At 46.0% G+C, this 20,383-nt stretch overlaps 2 protein-coding genes across 2 annotated transcripts in view; one reads left to right on the top strand and one right to left on the bottom strand.

Annotated features, from left to right (window-relative positions):
* ADRM1 (ADRM1 26S proteasome ubiquitin receptor) overlaps positions 1–20,383 on the top strand; it is a 122,586-nt gene that overhangs the window by 39,185 nt on the left and 63,018 nt on the right. The window lies entirely within an intron of this gene.
* HRH3 (histamine receptor H3) lies at positions 5,419–11,639 on the bottom strand. The gene is made up of 3 exons (XM_068912741.1): positions 11,411–11,639; positions 10,793–10,959; positions 5,419–9,893 (listed from the first exon to the last, which is right to left on the bottom strand). The coding sequence occupies exons 1-3, from the start codon at positions 11,622–11,624 to the stop codon at positions 9,009–9,011; spliced, it is 1,266 nt and encodes a 421-aa protein (XP_068768842.1). The 5' UTR covers positions 11,625–11,639; the 3' UTR covers positions 5,419–9,008.

Below are 20,383 nucleotides of genomic sequence, written 5' to 3' on the forward strand. Positions count from 1 at the left end.
ATCAACATACAAATACTTCTTCAGAGATTGTTGTATGGCTTGCATTTAGGCTTAGTAAAGTTCATGTTTTGTGTTGCTTTGGTGTGGAGGAGGCATTACTTCTGCTGCATTACTTGCTGAGTTGGTGCATTGTCGTGCCACTTCTATGAATGATAAATGTTAATTAGAAATTTTCCCTATTTATAAGTTGAGGTTGAAAGGTACTCTGTTAAAAGTGTGCATGGTGATGGCACCTGGTGAATTCATTGCTATGCTCAGGTGAAAACATGGTTGTTCGGATGAGTTGGTCATAATGGCCACAGATAGTTGATTTCCCTGTTCTTAGTCTTCTGTTCCGTGCCTGGGCTTGGTCCACCTCTGAAGAAGACATGTGTTAAGGAGGCATAGTGTTGTATTTCTAGTCTTTTCAAAGGAAATTATTCAACAACCTGTGTTCTCAAAGCATTTTTGAGGTGGTGACTTTGAAACAGAGCTCAAAAGCATGTGGGATTTCTGAGGGGAAATTTCTAAGGGATTTCAGCTTTTTATCCTTTTGAAATAGATGAAATGTTCCACACACTTCATTCTGCGTGGGTTCTTCCTAATGAGAACTTCAGAAAGGGTGTGTTGGGCATTTGGGTCCTCTGCTGGCATTTTAATTTATCTTGTTGCTCTTTGTACCTTGCAGTGACAATCATTGGAGCACATTGTTTTCAGTCTTCCCCTTACTCTAGAAGTAGCTATATGTCAGCATTCTTCTGTTTATGTAGTTCTATAAAGTACTTTGCAACCTCTGTGTAGATTAAGAGTATTAACAGCAACAACAGAGGCTCTTCTTACTTGTTACTTTCATCAAATCTCTTGAATAATGGCTTAATTCCTAGTTATGTGAAGTCTTAACCTAGGCTTCGTGCAAGTACTATACATACTGTTATTTTATCCCAGTACATTTTGAATACAAGCTATATCGGAGATATTAAACAGTACTTTAACTGTAATGGTCTATTGAATTTGTGCTTCCTGGAGCGTCAATTCTATCCTTACTGAAGGGTAATCTCTTTGTTTTGTCAATCTGTCATCAATTCATGAACACTGTAGGGTGTACATGCAACCTGATGTTCAAGGAATTATATATGCAGCTCTCATTATTGTTTGTTGTTCAGAAAACAGCTTTTAATGACTAAAGCTGTGTGTGAGCTGTTGCTTAACTCTTAATGGCTAAAGCATTTGCCAGAACTGTCATTGCCCTTCTTTGCTCTTCATGAACGCTTAGAGATGTCTTGAATAAGATGATTAACTACATTGTAAACAATTTTTCGTCAGTGTTAATTGTGCTGCTAAGTCCTTAGATGATATGTTAAAAATAATTCAAAAGTCAGTGTCCCATCACAAATGTATTTTTGTGCTTAAAAGAAGGCCTGATGTCTAGTTGTGGGCACAGTTGCTTATAAAAGCTTTAGTTTGTCATGAACCTTGCATTTACGTGCACAGAATGAATACTTGTGTTATCTGTACACACATAACCACCTTTATGCTCCTTCCTTGCCATCTCTTCTGTATGATCATTGTATATTATGGCAGGGGGCCTTAGGAGTTCTTGATGGATATTTGCTGTATAAGAAAAGCCTTTACAAAACAACACAGAAGTCCTGCTTGGCACATCTGAGTCATTTTTAAAAATTATATAGGGTTGTAGAGTTTCACAAATGGAAAAATAATAGCCTTGTTCTTCCCCCACAAATGTGCACACATAGCCCTACCTATAATGTTTGCTAATTGGATTAAGTATTAGTTCCGTTGTGTACTTGGACTGTGCAAGCAGCTTGTAAATTATGGAGTAAAAATGTGTGGCCTGTAAATACCTCGTAACAAGTAATGCTCGCGCATCCTGGACTATAGCGATAAAAATGGTGGTGATTTCATGAGTTATCAGCATTCCTGAGCTCACAAGAGAGGTTTACAGGCCTGTGTTTCCTGCCTTTGAGGTATGTACGTGTCATCCTCTCCCAAGAGCAGGGGGTTTTGTTTAAGTGAATGCCAGTGACGCAGTTTTATATCTCAGTAAAATAATGGTCCCAGGTTATAACTGACATCTTTCACCCTGCAGATTTCCTGATTGCTTTTCTAAAAACTGTAATTCCCTAATCCTGCAAATGCAACCGTATTGGCAGAAAAATACATTGCAAGATGGAGTGGAAGAAAGGAGTAGCTTTAACTCAAGGTTAAGTGAACACAAGTGCCGTGAGATCCCTGCTATCCACAAGAGCATCTGTGAAACCTTGCATGATAAAGGCTAGTTTTGTGGTGAAGCAAGGTGTTAGAAAGCCAGGGAACTTTTGCCTTCTGTCTCAGTTATCCAGGGGGGCTAGCAACATGTTTTTATTCTCTGCCTGCCATTTCCACCTCTGAAGTGAAGATAATGCTCCTTATTCTGTTCCATCTATTTGCAGAACAAGCTCTGTAGAGTGAGGGATATCTCTTTCAAGACCAGGTCTGTACTTCAAAGTTGTGCTGGTATCACTGCATGGGGAGCTGGGGTTGTGAAAAATTAATCCTCCCTCTTAGAAATCATGTGGTTAAACTTCTCTCGAGCAAGGATACTAACCTAGTGTCTTTCCATCCCTGTACTGCTATGAAAATGAATATTCAGTTGCAAACATGGAAGGCAGCCATTTGCATTCTTTCAAATCAAAATATAATCACATCGTCCTGATTTCAAAGACACTCTCTCTCAGCGAATCTCATTAATTATCTCAGACAGGTGTTTTCAACAAAAGCTCCTACTTGTGCTGTCTCTTCTTCTCTAGCCTCCTGCTCGAGCTAATGAAGCTTCAGTGGTGTCTCGGGAACAATGGAGCAATTTATATAACTACAGGTTAGGAGAGAACAAATAAGGAATTGTAATTGAGGAAGGGTGCTGAAGAGAGGCTGTGGGAGCAAAGTCCTTCTATGTGTATAAAGAGAGATATCATTATTGGTGATTAGGGAGGAAGCATTACAGAGCCAAAAAGAAGTAGCTGTGCTGAAAAATGTTCTTTGATAGTTTATTGATATGCAGACGCTGCCCTATGAAAGGGCCAGAGACCTCCTTATTGCAGCCTTTACGTCCTTTAGTTAATGGAGTGCGGGTTTGTGTTAAGAGAAAGGAACTGGCATTACCTGCAAACATGACTTATGATAAGTTACTTAGCCTGTTTCTTTAAAAAGCTTCTGGGTACAATTTACAGCTGCATGAACATCGTCTGCTAATGCTCCATGCATAAATTAGATACTTCTCTCTGGAAATAGCTGTTTTCTTCCTCTGTGCCTATGTACTTCTGCAAATATCTGATGCGTATTCTTAATTAGAGCAAGTCTTCTTTCATGTTTTTTGAAAACAGTACCTGCCTGTTCAGTTTTTGGTCTCTAAGATAAAAATGGGAGGTTTTTTTTCTTAGGGGTATGGTAACTAAATATAGGTATCTGATACAGTGTGTATGTATAGGTGTTTTGCTGTCCCAGTTGACAAGAAGCCCTGCCTTGTCCTATGGTAATATTTTTCACAGTTCGTAATCGATTATACCTAGGAGGTCCCTAGTGCCTGCCTTTTCCAAATGCGTATAGACATTTATATTCTGGACACTAATAGTCATCAGCTGCTTTGAAACTTCAGACTAGTTCATAGCATTTTCAGTGTGGAAACCAGGCTCAGACGTGACCACAGATACAGGCATAAGTAGCTTTTTTTCACTTGGCAAAGCGGGAACTTTTATTTCAGGAAGGGGTATAAGTATCTTCCCTGCAAAGTCTACCAAATGAATAAAATCACTTTCAACAAAGTTTCTGTAATTCTCAGAAGTCACCTTTTAGAATCATAGGATATGGACAGAAAGAGTTCCCTTCCCCATTCAAAATCATGACTGGAGTACATTTTTATTCAGAAAATGTTTTTATTTCTATCCTTAAGCAAGGGCTGTTCTTGTTGAAAAGAAACGTGATTATTGAATTTGGCTTATTCACATCCTTCTAGAAAAAACAGGCAGAAGGAAATCTCTCTGAAAAAGTCCGGCTACAACAGATAGAAAACATACATTAACCAGAAATCACATGCTTGCTTCCCAGCAGAGCAAGGCTGTGGTCTTGAAGACAGCATTGCTGGGGGATTCCTCTAGTTCTGCAAAACACCTCTCTGTTGCACATGCATTAAGTGGATTTGATCGGGCTTACTGTGCCAAAGGTGTAGAACTGCTCTGAATACACAGATCAACTGTGTGTGTACAGTAACTGCTTTTCCAGTCTCCTAGCTGGCCAGAAATACAGGGATACTTACTACATCCTGTATGTTTTTATCGCATAGCCAGATCCCATATCCTAAATACAGTACTTTCTGTATTAATATGAGCAATCTAAAAAAGACTTAGTGTTAACTGGCAAGTCTTGTAGACCTTTCAAAACGGTTCAGGGGCCTATGCCCTAAGACGATTAACAGCTGCAGCAAGGTCAACTAGAAAGTCCTTCCTATTTTCCAGGAAATCATGTTAACCAAACAGCAGAAAAATGGAATTTGTTTCTGACAAATTCATAAGATCGTATATCTCCTGTGGTCAGAGATCTAGCGCTTTAAGGAGGATTTTGCTGATAGTGTTACGTGAAATTTACTTCCTCCTACACTGTTGCAAAGCCTGTGCTTGAATTTTTCAAATAGTGTGGCACTTGCTACAGAATTCCTTTAGCAGAAGTTTACAAGTGCCTAGGGAGAGAGGTGGATGAACAATACTGTGGATGCCCACTCAGGGCAAAAAAACTGTAATGCTTGCGTTCATTCTATACCATTGTGCTTGCCAACAACACGACTGCTTTCATAAACATTATTTAATTATGCACGTAATGTATTTTGAAAAAGAACAATATTGTATACGGTTCTGATCACCTTATAAAGGAACCAATGCATTTGCATTTTCCTGTACTTTGTTTTGATATTTTTAGCTTTCATACTCAAAAAGAATTGATTTTGAAGGTCAGAGGAAAGAGCAAGAAGATACTTTTGACCTTTCCTTAAAAGTAAATGAAAATTTTCTTTACTGAATTGTTGGTGTTCCAGTGCCTAAAGAATAGATGTTGATACTTTGCTGAATGGGGGTTGACGTAGCAGAACTCTTAAACACAGGAGATCAGCATCTGTCACCTCTGGGGCAGTAAGCCCCTACCACAGTCTATTAAATAATGGGTAATTTAAGTCCAGGCTTCCAGTGTTGTGAGTCTTGCATGCTCTATCTGCACCTGCAGACATCTCAGCTCTGCAGTATTTTTTTTTTCCTCTCTTTGGTAGTGACTACAGTGTGTATTGAACAAACATTTCACACTTCTTCTTGCTTCATAGAATTCAAAATCCAAACCTTAATCTTTGCTAATCCACAAAAAGAATATTAACGTCTTTCAGAGGAATTAATCAAGCAAGAATGTGTTTAGTCATTGAAACATTTATTGCCGAGCATGCATACATGTGTGGATACAAGCATGGGCATATATACGTATACAGCCTCTCATATAAGATGAGATAATATGCTACGAAGCATTCTAGAAGTTCGCCAAGTCGTGTTTCCCTAGAAACTGGTTTAGAGGGAAATGACGCTTTACTTGTATCTTATTTGAGAATTTATATTAATTCTGGGACTATTTTTTTTCTCATCTTGACAATTCACAATGATACAATTAAAACATTACCTCTGTCAATGTGATGGGGACATCATTGGTTTCTCTTGTTTCCTTTTCCCAATGTCCGTGATTTTCAATCCTCATTTTATCATGCAGGAATAAAAGCTGTGATTGTAAATCTCACTGTTCCTGTTTGGAAATGAATTGAACGGCTCCTTCTGCCCATAGGCAGGTCAGAGACAACAAGAGAAAATGGAAGGAGCCCAACCGGGTGCTTTGCGCTATAATTGTATTCAGTTTTGTTAAATTACATAACTGGTATCTATTTTGACTTAAAGGTTTCCAGAGAAAGCTATTCTACTAACAGATGTAAGGACTAAGCTCTCAATAGTGAGTTACAGCATCATGCTAGTCTTGATGGTGGCAGATGGCACATGCTCAATGTTTATTTGCAAGTAGGCTGAAGACTGATGGGCAGAAATTGGGGTATTAGATGGATGTGTGCTCTACAAGTGCAAAAGATGTTCTTTTGTGTCATGTAGGGGCAAGAAAGAAGTGGTACAGGAGCAAGCGTTGTGGGCATAACTTAAGGAGCTGAATAAAGCTTTCTGGATAAAGGTGCCTCTTTGAATGAGGGAAGACCACATGAAATGGGGCCTACTTCTATTTTGCAACCCATTTAATATAATTTTAGTAGATGGTTGGCCTCTACTGTACTTCAGCAACCTTCCGCTGACCCATGGAAGATCATATAGGATGGCCTCTTCTTTTAAGCTTAAAAGAAAATAACAAAATCCTTTTTCTGGACAATGAGAACGTGGAGAAGGTAACCTCTATTTATTTACTACCTAATACCAGGTAGTAAAAAGAGACAATAATCCTTCCACTCTTTTCCTTTGGTATATGCAACTGCTAGCCTTTCTATAATCAGACTAAATAATCGAGTAGTCCTACCTCTCTTTCTGAACAAATGAAGAGGAACACAACTGGGAACAAGTAACTTGTTCATATTATTAATTTGTCTTTTTTTAGGCAGACCAGTGGATTTTTTTGAGTCACAGGAAGAGTTCGTTCTAAGATGTGTGAAACATGCTTTGCAAAAGAACTAGTCTTGGAAAGAATTAAGTGGTATGCTTTCACCATGGACTTAACTGTGCTGTCAGGACCTTGCTAATCAGTGGTAAGAGAAATCCAGCTGTTTGAGGAGCTTATTTGGGGATTTGTGTTTGTTTTCCAAATGCGTAGGCTTTAATTGTGTCCTCAGACAAATCTGTAGGTGTTCTGGTTTTCAATTGGATTTGTAATTTCCAACAATGCCCTGTTTACCATGAAGTATTTAGCAAGCTTTATGTAAAAATACTTTATTGAGGTTCTCAGAGGCTAGTAGACACAAGGAAAGGTACGAGCAGGCTCAACAATGTGCATACCAGCTATTCTTAGAACACTTATTTCAAAGGATGTGTTTTAAGTCATATATAATGGTCTGACTGAGTACGTTACAAGACTGAAATGTCATATACACTGAAGAAGACATCATTTAAAACCTGACTTCAGATGACAGTATTGATCTACTCAGCAAGTATCACTGGAATAGAGTTCAATAGTATTGTTTCTTTTATTCCTACCAACAGCCAAGAAACAATTTGCTTACAACAGCTAAGTGTAATTGGCAATCACATAAGCTTTTGGGGACTACTTTACAGTATTTGGATTTCTATTTGTAAACGTAGTTTTCAAACTTAATGATTTTGAGCTCCCCTGTACAATACTGTTAGATACGAGCCTTTGCCATGGCAACTAATTATGTATTTTTATTACAGTAGCACTGAATATTGTTAACAGAGATTGAGAGTTAGTTTTTTGTTTTATGATCGTACTACCTTTGTTCCCACAGAGATTATAGACTAAACAGGCGAATATGAAGTGTGAGATGGGAAGCAGAGACAAAATGCCCAAAGTCTCACATTCAGACTGAGGATAGAACCCTAGCCTCTTGAATCTGGTGAAACTAGATCAACTAGAAACTAGATTCAACTAGTCTTTGTGAAACTAACTGACTGCTTAAAAGAAAAATAATTTGATGCCTGTGTTACTTGGATCAGCTAGATTACAGTCTCTGTTTTTTTTCCACAGGAAGCATGCAAGAGATTTGGAGCTTGCAAAAATTAAGAGGTCTGCAACTAACTTGAAAAGCAGAATGCAAACTTCACTTCTCCTAGCGCCTTTTATTCTACCACACATTGCCAAAAGAGCATTTTTAAGATCTTGCAGAAGATATTTAAAGATACCTTTGGGTTGTCAGGAGAGAGACTACACGGGGAACCTGACATCTTTCACGCAGGCACAACAGCTGTGTTTTTCCGGTCTGGCTGGACTCCCAGCATCTGTGAAAACCAATGACCATGCTTGCTCTCGCTGGGCATCTCCAGTCTGAAAGTCACTCATGTTGCATTGCTCTTCTCCATCTGTATAGTACATTGCAAAGCCTGCAAACAGCTGACAGTCTAGATGGGGAAAGGCAGACAAGTCCATTATGGGACCACGCTTGAGGAAGGATGCTTGAAAGAGGAGAGGTAAGCTTTCCAAAGGAGGTGAGTTTGATAAGAATACATAGAAGAAGAGACAGGAACCATTGGCAAGGAGCATAGGGAATTGCTCCCATGGGGAGTGTGGGCGTTGGCTGATGTGTGGTTGTCTGCGAAAGAAATTGTATCAGTTTTGAAGCAAGGATGAGGGAATGCCAACAGGGAGCTTGAGGATGCTGGGGTCTCCTAAGTCTGGCTGTAGACTCCTTGGGGCAAAGATTTGCCCCCTTTTGGCAGGGGGGAGGACACCTACTGTGCCATCTGCAATGGGAATCTAGATTATGGCTGTAGTTGTGGTAGCCAAAATGACAAATGAGGTGGTTTTTTCCTTGAAAAAAGTTTGAAATTCTGCATCATCACAGATGTGTAATATTTACACAGATGTGTAATACCCTCCCATTTGCAAAAATATCTGATTTGAAAGTAGGTAAACTGTAGTTCAATCCAATGTTTTTAGGTTAAATGTTTGTATTTGTTAGCTTTTATATTTTTAGTTGTTATTTTTGTTTGTTTTAACAAAATGCTGGTGCCACTCTGGCTGACTAGGTGGCAGCAGAGCTCTTTTGTGGCACCTTATAGTAGAGGACACAGATTTTGGGACCGTGGTTAATGTCAAAAAACTCACCCCTTTCTTTTGCGTGTTTTTGTTGTTGATGGACTGGAAGAAAGTAATACCGGTCTCCTCTGCTGCCTTCCTCACATCTGCCCAGACCAGTGCCCCCAGATTCTTTCAAGGAAGCAAACTACGATACTTTTCTGTAACACAGGTGAATTAAGAGAGGCTCTTCTCATCCATAAACAGGCCTGGGTTCACTTCCAACAGTTCTGAAGGGGATTGTGAGGTTGAATCTTTAGCTTCTTCGGACAGAGGAGTTTAATAAAAGCTCTTCTGAAGCTGTAGTGACAAAGAGGGTATAGGACAGGGTTGACAGCAGAGTTGATCCACAACAGCCAAAAGGAAGTCTCATACCAGTAATCAGAGATGCAGCGGCCATGGCAGCCGGCACGGATGATCATGAGGAGAGTGTACGGTGCCCAGCAAATCCCAAAAATGCCCACAATGATTGCCAGTGACTTGGCCACTTTCTTGTCTCTAGAGAGCCTGAAGTGTTGAGTCATGCTCTGGGAGACTATCTTCATTCGTTTCTCTAAGGACAGAGTAGATGCTGTATTTTTACAGCTCTTCTTGTGGTAATACTTTGGTTTTTCAGAGCTTTCTGAGCTTGTTGTCAGCACATCTTTTGCGCTCAGCCTGGCAGTGGAGGCTGCTTGTTGTGCTTTGCTCTTAGAGAAGCCGAGGGTTTCAGCTGGCTCCTTCTGCTCCCACTTACAGCATTTCAAAGAAAGCTTTGCTTCTGGGCTCGTTTCCATCTCTTCAGTGAAGGACTGGTTGCATACTTTGTGGAAAACATCCAGGCGTATTTTGGTACGCTTCTGTATGTTCAGGTAAATGCTCAGGTTGAAAAACAAGACACTGATGAAAGGGGTGAAAAACTCCAGTGTAGAGGCTGTCATGAGAAAATACCAGTTGTAAAAAAATTCAGCGTAGCATTCCCCAGTGGGTATGATACTCTGGCCTGATATGTACTCCCAGCTGATAATGGCAGGTCCATAGAGCAGGAATGCTAATACCCAAACCATCACCATCTTCAGCACTGCTTGCTTGGTATTGCCTTGCTGGGCTCTGTAGGCGACCTGCAATGGGGATATCTTTTCTTAGGAATGGCCACACACACCAACTGGTTGAGGCTCTTCATAAATGAACTGTTAGCATTTCTGGTAAAGTTGCTAGGCAATATCCCAGCAGTGTAACAAATTCATAGGCAACAGGAGCCCTTGCTAGATAAATCACACTCCTGCAGGGAAGACTTAGAACCCTCGTCTTGCAGCTCCAAAAACGTACTTGGCTTTTCTTAGTGGAAATGTACTGACTTGGTTCAAGCTTGGCAGTCCCTTGCCTGAGTTGTCCCTAGCTACTCTCTGTCACTCCTGGGCATCAAACTCCCAGGTGAGGCAGAGATGTAGCTCTGGCTCTCTCTGAACTTGTGCTCATTGTAGCTGATCAGTGTCGTATTTGGAACCGGGGAAAAAACGAACAGCAATGGGTCTGATCTGCCTGTGAGTTGCCATCTACCTCCTGCAAAATGCTGCCTATTTTCATCTTACAGCATAATACCCAAACACCTCAGAGAAAGTGTCCTGCAGAAGTGGAACTGAAGTCTACTGCCTGGGTAGCCAAGGAGAAGCTGGGAGTGCTATTGCAATCCACTTATTTGTCCTGGAGATAGCAAGCCCCTGGAAGTTGGTAATAGGTCTGCTTAGGTCGCTGACTCATTTGTACATTATCTTCCTGGCATCTGAGAAGGGAACACCTGCACAATGGGGTTTGAACCTTAAATGATTTAATTGTGCCAGAAATACTAGTCTGAAACCACAACTGAATTCTGTATTTGTGGATAATTACTGCTTTCCATCAGCAGGCTGAAAGATTCATAATTTCGGAAGGATTCAAAAGGCTTTTAATTATTGCAACGAATCTGGAGAAAAAAACAAGGGGAGAATATTCCCCTCTCAGCTGCCATGACAGGACTCACCGCTCTTGTCACAGAGAGAAATCTGTCATAGCTAATCAGTACGATGTTGAAGACCGAAGAGGTGCAGAGCAGGTAATCAACTACCAGCCAGAGTTTGCAGAGGCTTCTGCCGAAGATCCATCTGCCTGTCAGCACATAGGGCACATAAAGGGGAATGCAGAAGGCACCTGCAAGCAGAGGCGTCTGTTTACATTGAAATGCAGGAGCCTGCACGGCGGCCGCCCCGGGGGAGCACGCAGCTGCTCGGCGCACCGCGGCCACGGGCACCGTCCCCGGTCCGTCCCCGGCCTCGCAGAGCCCCCGAAGCCCGTGTGCGGTCGCGGCTCCGCCCGGCCGGAGGGGCCGGCGCCGGCCGCTCGCAGGCGCGGGGCTCCGGGCTCAGCCCTTGGCCGTGTCCCGGTCCCGCGGGGCCGCGCTGTCCCCCGGGGCCGGCGTCGGTGCGGGGCGCCCGGCGCTGCCGAGGGGTCCCAAGGGTGCCGAGCGGGGCGCAGTCCGGCTCTCCCGCCCGCCCTGCTGCCAGCGGTCTGCGCGGTGGCGGCGCGCCCCGGCCCGCCGCGAAGTTTTCTGCCGGGAGGCGGCAGCGGGCGCGGTGGGGCGCGGAGCGGGGCGGCACTTTACCTACTAGGAAATCCGAGATGGCCAGGTTGAGCAAGAAGAAGTTGTTCTGGGTGCGCAGGCTGGAGTCCACCACGAAGGCCAGCATGACCAGGGCATTGCCGGCCACGGTGACGGCGATCAGCAGGGCCATGAGCGCGCCCAGCGCCGCGGTGCCGGCGGCGGCGAAGCGCCCGGCGGCGGCGGCGGAGCCGTTCATCGCCCCGCCGCTCTCCATGCCCCGCGCCGCTCCGCGCCGCGCCGCGCCCGCCGGGCTGCGCCCGCCCCCGCTCCGCCCCGCCCCGCCGCTCCTCGGGGGGCCGCGAGCCCCGGGGGGGCGCGAGCCTCCCTGCCCCGGGGCCGCGGGTACCGGCAGCACGTCCCCAGAGCACTCCTGCATCCCCTAGAGCATCCCTGCGTCCCCCAGAGCATCCCTACATCCCCCTTTGGGAGCATCCCTGCATCCCCCAGAGCATCCCTACATCCCCCTTTGGGAGCATCCTTGCATCCCCTAGAGCATCCCTGCATTTCCCGGAGCATCCCTGCATCCCTCCCCAGGAACATCCCTGCATTCGCCCTCAGATCATCCTGCTACTCCCCCGACAGCCCCCCTGCCTCCCTGCAGAGCACGCCTCTCTCCATCCTTTGGGACCAGCCTGCCTGCTCCTGCCCACCTGCCGGTGGCTCCTGCCCTGCTCCGCTTTGGGGGTGCGGAAAGCCCGGGGCACCCTGCCTGGCTGGGCACCCACCTGGGGCTGTGGGCGGTGCCCGGTCCCTGCGGCTCTGCGTGGGGACAGCTGCCTGATGGAGCCGCCTCGGGCTCTTTGTCTTGAGGGCGAGGAGCAGAGGACAACTTGTCTTTAAGGGGATGTCGGTCGGGAGCCCCCTCCGCACAGGCAGAGCCATGCCTGGCCATGCCGCCAAGGAGTCCTATCTGCAGCCCAGGGCCCGGAGGGGGCTGTCAAAAGCTCTGCTCCTTGCCCTCCCTGAGTGCTTCATAGCTAAGAAGAGCTTTGGTTTGAATAGTTTCTGCAGCTGGTTCGAGGCTGAAGTTACCCACCCATGTGCACATGTGCCTGCTCCGGACTGCAGGCATGGAAGTCTTTGCAAAAGAATCATGTCACTGCGGAGGCAATCGCCTTCCTATGGTGCAGCCACCGCTGGAGAAAGGCACAGGAAAAACGCAGGGCAGCAGTGTTAGAAACCAGAGGAACACGCTGCCTGGAGACCCTGGCCAGGTGCCTTTTCTGGGGAAATCTGATCAGCTGGGAACCTGTCTGAAGAGCAGAGCTCAAGCAGCAAAGCCACGACATCTTGCAAACCCAGAAACACGCGTGAAGCTAACGCCCTGGGAGGCCTGCCTTGCCCTCACTGCTCCAAAAGCCGCCTGCGGAGGAGCCGCCGTGCGCAGCAGCCAGCCGAGCCCGGGCCGTGCCACCTCCCCAAGCGCGGTGTCGCCGCGTGGGGGAGCCTGGGCCGCGCTGCGGGCCCACGCGCGGTGTCGCGCCCTCGCCGGCGCGCAGGGCTGCGGGCGCAGGGACGGCACAGAGAGATGAGCCTGTTTGCAACGGGGAGCAAGCTCAGGGCTGAGCTGGGGGGGCCGGTGCAGGTCTGCGGAGACGCTGAAGGGCTTTTGCAGGGCTTCAGCGCTGCTTTGAGGAGGAGCTGCCCGGCTGCCCGCTGGCCCGGTGCTGGACAGCGAGCGGCAACATCAGCTCTGTAATTCCGCCGTGGTCACAGTCTGAGGGGATCTGCTGGGTTTTGGGCGTATCTCCCCATATGTGATGGAGAAAGTGTTTTTGGTTTTTGGGGTTTTTTTTGTTATTTTTTTGATGGTGTTTAATGAACCAGTGGGCCACTGCCATTCTGCTGTTTGTGATCTCGTATTATTTGTAACCTCTAGACATACAGAGAATCATTAGTATTCATTAAAATGTTTACAAATGCCAAATTACTGTGCGCGTGCTGCAGTGCTATCACTATGAGCCATGTGCGGTTTGTCAGCTGTCACTCAGTATTCACAAAGTTTTTGCCATTCGCATCAGAAGCAGAGATGGTACTTTGTACCTAAAGGTAATTTACGAAGTGATATGCCATATGTAATACGGAAAATTCTCAATTATTGTTTACCCAGAGTAATTTGCCTGGAATATTAGATAAATAAGAGATGGCAGAGCTGAGCAGACCGTAGTTTTCCTGATCATGATATTTATCTCTTGCTACAGTAGAAGGACAAAAAAAAAAAACCAAACTAATATCCTTCAAAAAACTATGCTACCTTGGTAATGAAGCAAAGGAAATTGCCCAACCCAGAAGAGGAAGTTGAAGCAAATTAAATATGGATATGCAAGCAGATGGTATGATGGATAACATTTTGACCTGACTTATGCAGTTCACATACAACATGTAGGTTTCACAGGTTCATAAGCGCTTGATATCATTTGTGTTCAGATAGGGTGTGTTGATCAGCAGTCGGACCGCAGTGTCTTCTGCAAGGCTAAGAGGTCCTCTGAGCCTCAGAGCTTTTAAACCACTTAATCCCCAAGGGCCAAAATAGGACCTTGCCAGAGGGTCTGAGCTGTAACTCAGGTATAAGCTCCCCTGAGCCTGGTTTTGGTTTATTCTGAAGTTTGTGACTGAGAAGCAGGGACAGCTGATGGCTGGTGTCGAGGTCCCATCCCAGCGCTCCCTATCAAACCCTGCTCCCGAAAGTGCCTGCCCTGCTGCAGGGACGTCTCAGCTGGCTGTGAGGAGGCAGTTGAAGGCACGCAGTGCACAGCCTTGGGGCTAAGGCACGTTTCCTCAGTACACACTGATTTGCCGTGGTTCAGGAGCTGCTCCTCCTTAACAGAGAGATCATCCCTGGAAGCCCCCAGGAAAGGCCAGAGGAGCAGCCCGGGGAGCTCTGCCGCCGCGGCCCGGCAAGCTCTGCCTCCTCGCCTGCTCTCCTCCCCTCCTCGCCTGCTTTCCCTGCTCTACTTCTGGGAAGCAGTTAGCTTGAATATGAATTCTGCAGTCACCCTCTATCTTTAAAAAAGGTAGGAAGGTAGTATGTGACTATTTTTAGGGCTGTTTTATACTGAAAGAGAAGTCCGCATTTGAAAGTTGTTTTGGATTCATGCGGTGAGTGAATGAGGAGTGAATAACCCTCTTGTAGGCTGGCCGTTTGGGGGAGTTTCTCTGTGATGCCAACCTTCAGGCTAAGAGACGGGCGGCTTCTGAGACCTCCTGAGGTCCAGGAAGCTTGAGTTTTCGATGTAGTTTTGGAGCAGACCCTATGCTGGGTGCAGGCCCGGCGAAGTTTGTGTGTTACCACGTCAAGGATCAGTGCCTCAGGACCAGCTCCTGCTGCTGGGTTGGCTAAACCTTGCTGGTGACCATCTCCTTCAGCTTTGGGGAAAGGGGCAAGCAGTCTGACTCGCAGAGCGTTTTGCACAGGCTTTGTATGCATGTGGCTTAGTGACACCGGCTTCTGGTTCTGCTGTTTATTATTTCAGTTTGGAGGTCCTAGAGGGACCAATCTGGAGTTTCCTTTGTATATATTTCCTCTGATCAGCGTCTCATTTATGTTTTCTCTTGTGACTTGCAGGATTGCACATCAATTTATAAGCTGGACAGAGGAGGTATGATGAAGCTCTGTCTTCTCTAAAACTCTCTTTCAAATAAGCGAAGTTTCAGCGCAGACTGATTATGCGGCCACTGAAGATACGATGCTGGGATGGATCTGCTCTTCCCAGCAGGGCACCTTCTTCTACAGGCCAGGATTAATTCTCCTTGTTTCTAAAATTTGCATCCTGTAGTTTTATTAAGTCCCCATAGTCCCCATGCTAGAAAAATGCAATAGTTTTATTATTCTCCCAGGTCAAGATGTTTTCACTATAACATTCAAGAGGTTCCTTGAGCTACAAGGCATATGCTATAGTCCGTGTTAAATCTGAGCCTATTATACATGCCTCTATATTGTCTTATTGGAGAATCACACTACAAAATCAGTTTTCAGATTCTTAGCAGTGTTGTAGGGACGCTGAGATTTTGTTAGCTGCTTTTTCAGGTGCTTAAGACTTTGTTAGCTGCTCCTTATCTTTCTAATGAACCAAGAAATGCAGACGCAAGGAGTTGGACTGCTTCTCTCCCTGGGAGGCATATCAATACACGTGACAAGGCAACTGTCTTGGCTTGCTTTGTTGTTTTTATCTGATCCACTTAAGTTTTATTCCATGAAATATCTTTTTAGCTCTGAAGAGTATGTTAAAGTGTTTCTTAAATACAGCATCATCTTTGCCCGCAGGTAGCTCTTACATATAATAAACCTGGAGCTGGGAAGGTATTACTTTTTAGCTGTTTGATTAAATATTTCTGCATAATTGACAGCACCTCCCACCTTCAGTGACTGTGATCTTCCGCAGCTGACAAAGTCGTAACCATGCTTGAATCATTTGAACACAAAGTTAAGCTTGCTCACTCTCTGCCTGCAGGTTGTCTTGGAGAACGTGCGGCCTGAAAACCCCTTCACATGCAGCCCAGTCTGAACGCACAGAGACGGTCACAGCCCAGTTCGATGTACAAACGTCCCTCCAACTCTGTGAGGCAGCAGATGGCTGAACAGGATAAAAAAGTCTGCTGCCCTGCTCCCAGCAAATGCACACGGCAGTGCGGGCACTGATGGCCTTTGCTCCAGCTCAGGGTTCGCCGACATCAGTAAAAGTGCATCCATAGCAGGGTGAAATTTTTCCCCGTGATGTGCCTTCTGCCTTTGGCTGTGCCTGCCCGGGTACCGTTCTCACTCGCCTCTTCATGAAGGGAGACCTGGAAGCTCCGGTTCCTCCTGGAATAAACAAAACTAATTTGGTAAATGCAGTTCTGACAAGGAGGGTGTTACTCAAATCTGCGCGGCCAGAAGTAACTTTTCCTCCAGACTTTTCCAGCCCCTTCCAACCTTTTCGTAGAAGAATTTGCACTTCAGTACAGGTTTATCAAACCCTCTCAAGGGAGCTTGCAGCCCAGGTGAGGACAAACTGCCCCCGGGAGGACAAACGCCCCTCTGCGTTACTTGACCTGCACAGCAATTGTGGTTTTTAGTTACGAGTGGCATTGTGGTTACACAGTAAGGACAGCTGTGTCCTGAAACCAAGGGGTAGGAAATCGGAAGACACAGTAGCACCACTAACATTTTGGGGGGAAATGAGTGCTTTTTTGGTGCCTTCTCCTTGATGCAAGCCTGTGTCCCCGCTTGCGCGGAGTCAGAGCTTGCCAAGGGAGGAGCTCGCTCTTCCGGGGGAAGCCAGAGCGTGCGGGGCTGCAGGCAGGGCAAGCCCCGCTCCTCCACGAGAGATCCTGTTACTGCTATGCCTGAACCGTGGTTTTTCCACTGCTTATTTCTGTCCCATGGAGTTAGCTCATCTGTGAAACAAACTTTAAAGAACAAGATGATTAAAAAAACTCTGTGTTCATGTCTTTGCTGATGAGGGCTGAAAGTGCTCTGGCATTCACACGAGTATCTGTCACCGTGCAACCCGTCCCTTTGTTTTATTTCCTTTTCTTCTGCCTTTCATCATGGGAAAATGTTTATTTGACTCTGAAAATTCCCTTTTCTGAGATCCCTCACAAGTCAGCAGCGCACACGGGCGAGCGTGGGCAGCGCAATGGAGAGGGGAGAGCCCAGGGCTGCGAGGACGAAACCTCCGGAGGAGCCTTGGATTTCCTGCTTTGCCGGACCATCGAGCTGCTCGGCTACTGCACAAACAGCAAGGCCAAAGCCCAATATGAGTTTTTGACATGTAGCGTTGGAGGATAGGGTACAGAAAACGCCAGGGGACTACTTCCTATTCTAGAGACGCCTTTCCAGTGAAATGCTGCTCTTCGATATGGTTCCCTTTTAAAAACAACAACAACAACAACAACAGCAACTTGTCTGTTAAACTTGGGGAGATATCAGGCTTGAAAAACAGCGTGCCCGTCCAAACCTGGACGGGACTTAATGAAATCAAGTCTTGCATGCGCTTCGTCCTGCTGCTCAACCAGGTGTCAGAATGACTTCTACTAGGGGCAGAATATGTTTTTTTCCTTCACATATTGCAAGGGACTTAACTCAGCAGGTTTGTTGTTCGACAAACAAGACAATGACGAGAACAGTCCTCGAAAATGCCAACAGATGCGCTCTGACCTCAGCTTTCGAAAAGGTAAGGACAACCCCAGTAGCTCTGCTCTCAAAGCAGCACGTCGCTGACAGCCGCAGCGCGGGGCTCCAGCGGGCAGCGAGGAGCACAAACGCCGCCGCGCGCCCGAGCCGCCCGCACTGCCTGCGTACCCAGTGCCGACTGCTCCAGCTGGAAACCCTCCTGGAAGCCCAAGAAGGTAACTCATCGCCACTGCTTTCTGGCCTCAGTGCACATTTGCTATAGGTATCTGCGTACAGAGTAAGCCCTATGCCTCTTTCTTTCTATTTCAGTGCATTTCCTTCCTTCCTTCTTTCCTTCCTTCCTTCCTTCCTTCTCTTGTTCTTTCTCTCTCTCCTTCCATTCCTAGCTTTAGCTGTAACCTGCAAATACAACCCCTCCAAAAAAACGTATCTTTTGGCACAAGAGAGGCTGTTTTTACTTGGACCTGTCCCAAACTGCAGTGAGGGTTTTTGGCTCCTTGGGAACTAACTCCTTAAGATTACAGATCACCTTGTCATCAAGCAAAGTCACATTCCTGGTCTTTTGCAGAAAACAACTGCACCGTTCTGAGTGTGCAAATGCTGAGTTTAGCGGCTCTGGGGGAGGAAAGTACAGTCGAGCAGGATGAGTAACGCAGTTAGTAATGAAGAAACTGTCTGATCAGAATTAGCACCTGGTTCTTGTCAAGGCCAATTCAATATTGCGTTTTGAAATGAAAATTTCAGAGCACAAGGGGAATAAGAACAAAAGTCATCTTGCATCTGTCAGCTTGGACTGATTTGGCATCTGCTGCTAAGACCAATAGATGTTTTCAGAGCGAGATGGCAGGGTCTGAATAACAAGACATAATATCCATATACAGCTGTTACCAGCTACGCTGGAATCATTTTGCCGTGTGGAGGAGTAAATGCTACAGTTCTATGGCAAAAATATCAGTTAAACTTGATTCTTCATCAGGTGATGGTTTAAGGAAGCAGGGCTGGGCTTCATTTCTAAAGCTCTTAGTGAGACACGTAGCTTAGAAGCTGAGCAGTGGCATTTGAGAAAGACTAAACAGTTTCTAATCAAAGCCAGTTTTGTTCCCATATGGATGTAAAAAAAGGAGCAGCTGTAGAGAAGTGAGCTGGGTTTCTCCGGACCTTGGCTGGTGCGAGCTGTGGGAGAGTGTGCTCCTTACTGCTTAATCAAACTTTAGACAACTTAATGACACTTAGCAATTAGTGAGGTCTAGTTTAAACCCACTTATGGAAGCCATGATTTTCTTCAGAGCTACTCTGGGCTTCCTAAGGGAGAAGGTGTGCAAATGTCAGCTCCCCAGCTCCCTGCTGGCTCACGGAGGCCCAGAGGCAGGGAACTCATTGGGAACCTCATGTCATATTTAACAGACTTCCTGAGCTAATTAAGTATATTACTTTACATAGAAACTAACAGATCTCTAATATGTATCAAAGTTCAATTCCATTTAATTCATTACTGTCACTCGACGCGGGGGCCCCAACTCTCTTCTCTCTGACAAAGGGACAATGACATGGTCTCATTGCGGGCAACGGGGAGGAAAACGTAGCTCTTGCTATTCCAGATGAATTCCACGTGGAAACATAACGGCAGGTTCGCTCTTGTCTGCGTGGGTGACTTGACTGAATCAAGGGAGATCCTTGAGATTTGTGCTAGCGTGGCTGAAAGCAGAAGCTGTTCAAAAACCCTCAGAGAGGTGTTCAGCGTTTTGGAGTGTCCTTCAGGCACAATATTTGAGAAGCTTCTCTGAAAGTCAAAGTTTGAACTCACAGTCTGGTATTTATTCCACCAGCATATTCGGTTGCAAAAGTAATGGCACAAGGAAGAAGAGGTAGTTCTCTAGAGCCCTGAAGAGCAGAAGGCAAACACAATCTTTGTTTCTGCGATCAGAAGCCAGCTCCAAAAATTCTTAGCTTCAGGGAAATCAGCAGTCTAGCTAGGTTTTACTGATTTGACCATTTGACTTCTCCAACACCCCTGATACTGAAGCCTGTCGTCTCCTGGCTGCTGGACAGCGTCCAGCCGAGGGGCCGCAGACTCATGGCTATGCTCTAGCTATCTGACAGCCCCTGTGAAACGAGCTGACAGTCTGTCCAGACCTGACAGATCGCAATCTCCTTCACCTAGACACCATCCTTCCTCCAGGTCCCTCCTTCTCATTCATAGGGTGATCTCTGCTGCTACAGGTTGGCCACATCTCTTCAGGATGGGGGACTTGGTCGGAGACCTGCAAAGGTCCAACAGCGTCATAGTTCGCTTCCGTTAGCCAAGTGCGTTTCCATCGACGGAAGGTAACCTTCGTTGGCAGGGTGAACCGTGTCCGTCTGCTCTTCCAGCCTCATCAGCTCTGCCTGCCGTGAGCCGCCGCGACGTGTCCTCCTCCTGCCCTTCTCCTGACGCTTGCCCGGGAGAGGGACGCTGCCTCCTCAGCCTGCCTGTTTCCCTCCCAAACCCGAACTGGGTTTCATTGTCTGTGGGGCTCCAAATTAGTTTAATTTAGAAAGAACTCCATCTGCACAGCATTTTCCATGACTCCTGGCTTTCCTAATACAAATCCCTTTCTAAACCATGTCTCTGGCTGCTGGCAACACTGCCAAGCCTGCCCTTAGAGCTGACAAAGGCAGATGGAAAATTCATTCTGTATTGAGCCTCAGTGTGCCTAATGTATTCTCTCCTGTTAGCTACTGCTCTGGGTCCTGATCTCCGACTCCTCATCTTTTCAGGCTTCCTTTTGATGTTCGTTATAAGCCAGCAGAGACTAATAGCGAGTATGTCAGGCATCTCGCTACAAAAGCCCGGAAAAGAAGGATTAAAAGGGACACGG

The sequence above is a fragment of the Struthio camelus genome, chromosome 18 (genome assembly GCF_040807025.1).
Source record: "Struthio camelus isolate bStrCam1 chromosome 18, bStrCam1.hap1, whole genome shotgun sequence".
Taxonomy (NCBI): domain Eukaryota; kingdom Metazoa; phylum Chordata; class Aves; order Struthioniformes; family Struthionidae; genus Struthio; species Struthio camelus.

Coding starts and splice junctions, on each gene's coding strand:
- HRH3 (XM_068912741.1), bottom strand. CDS start 11,624: ATGGAGAGCGGCGGGGCGATGAACGGCTCCGCCGCCGCCGCCGGGCGC. Junction 10,960..11,410: donor CATCTCGGATTTCCTAGTAG/GTAAAGTGCCGC, acceptor CTCTGCTTGCAG/GTGCCTTCTGCATTCCCCTT. Junction 9,894..10,792: donor TTCTCTCTGTGACAAGAGCG/GTGAGTCCTGTC, acceptor TCCCCATTGCAG/GTCGCCTACAGAGCCCAGCA.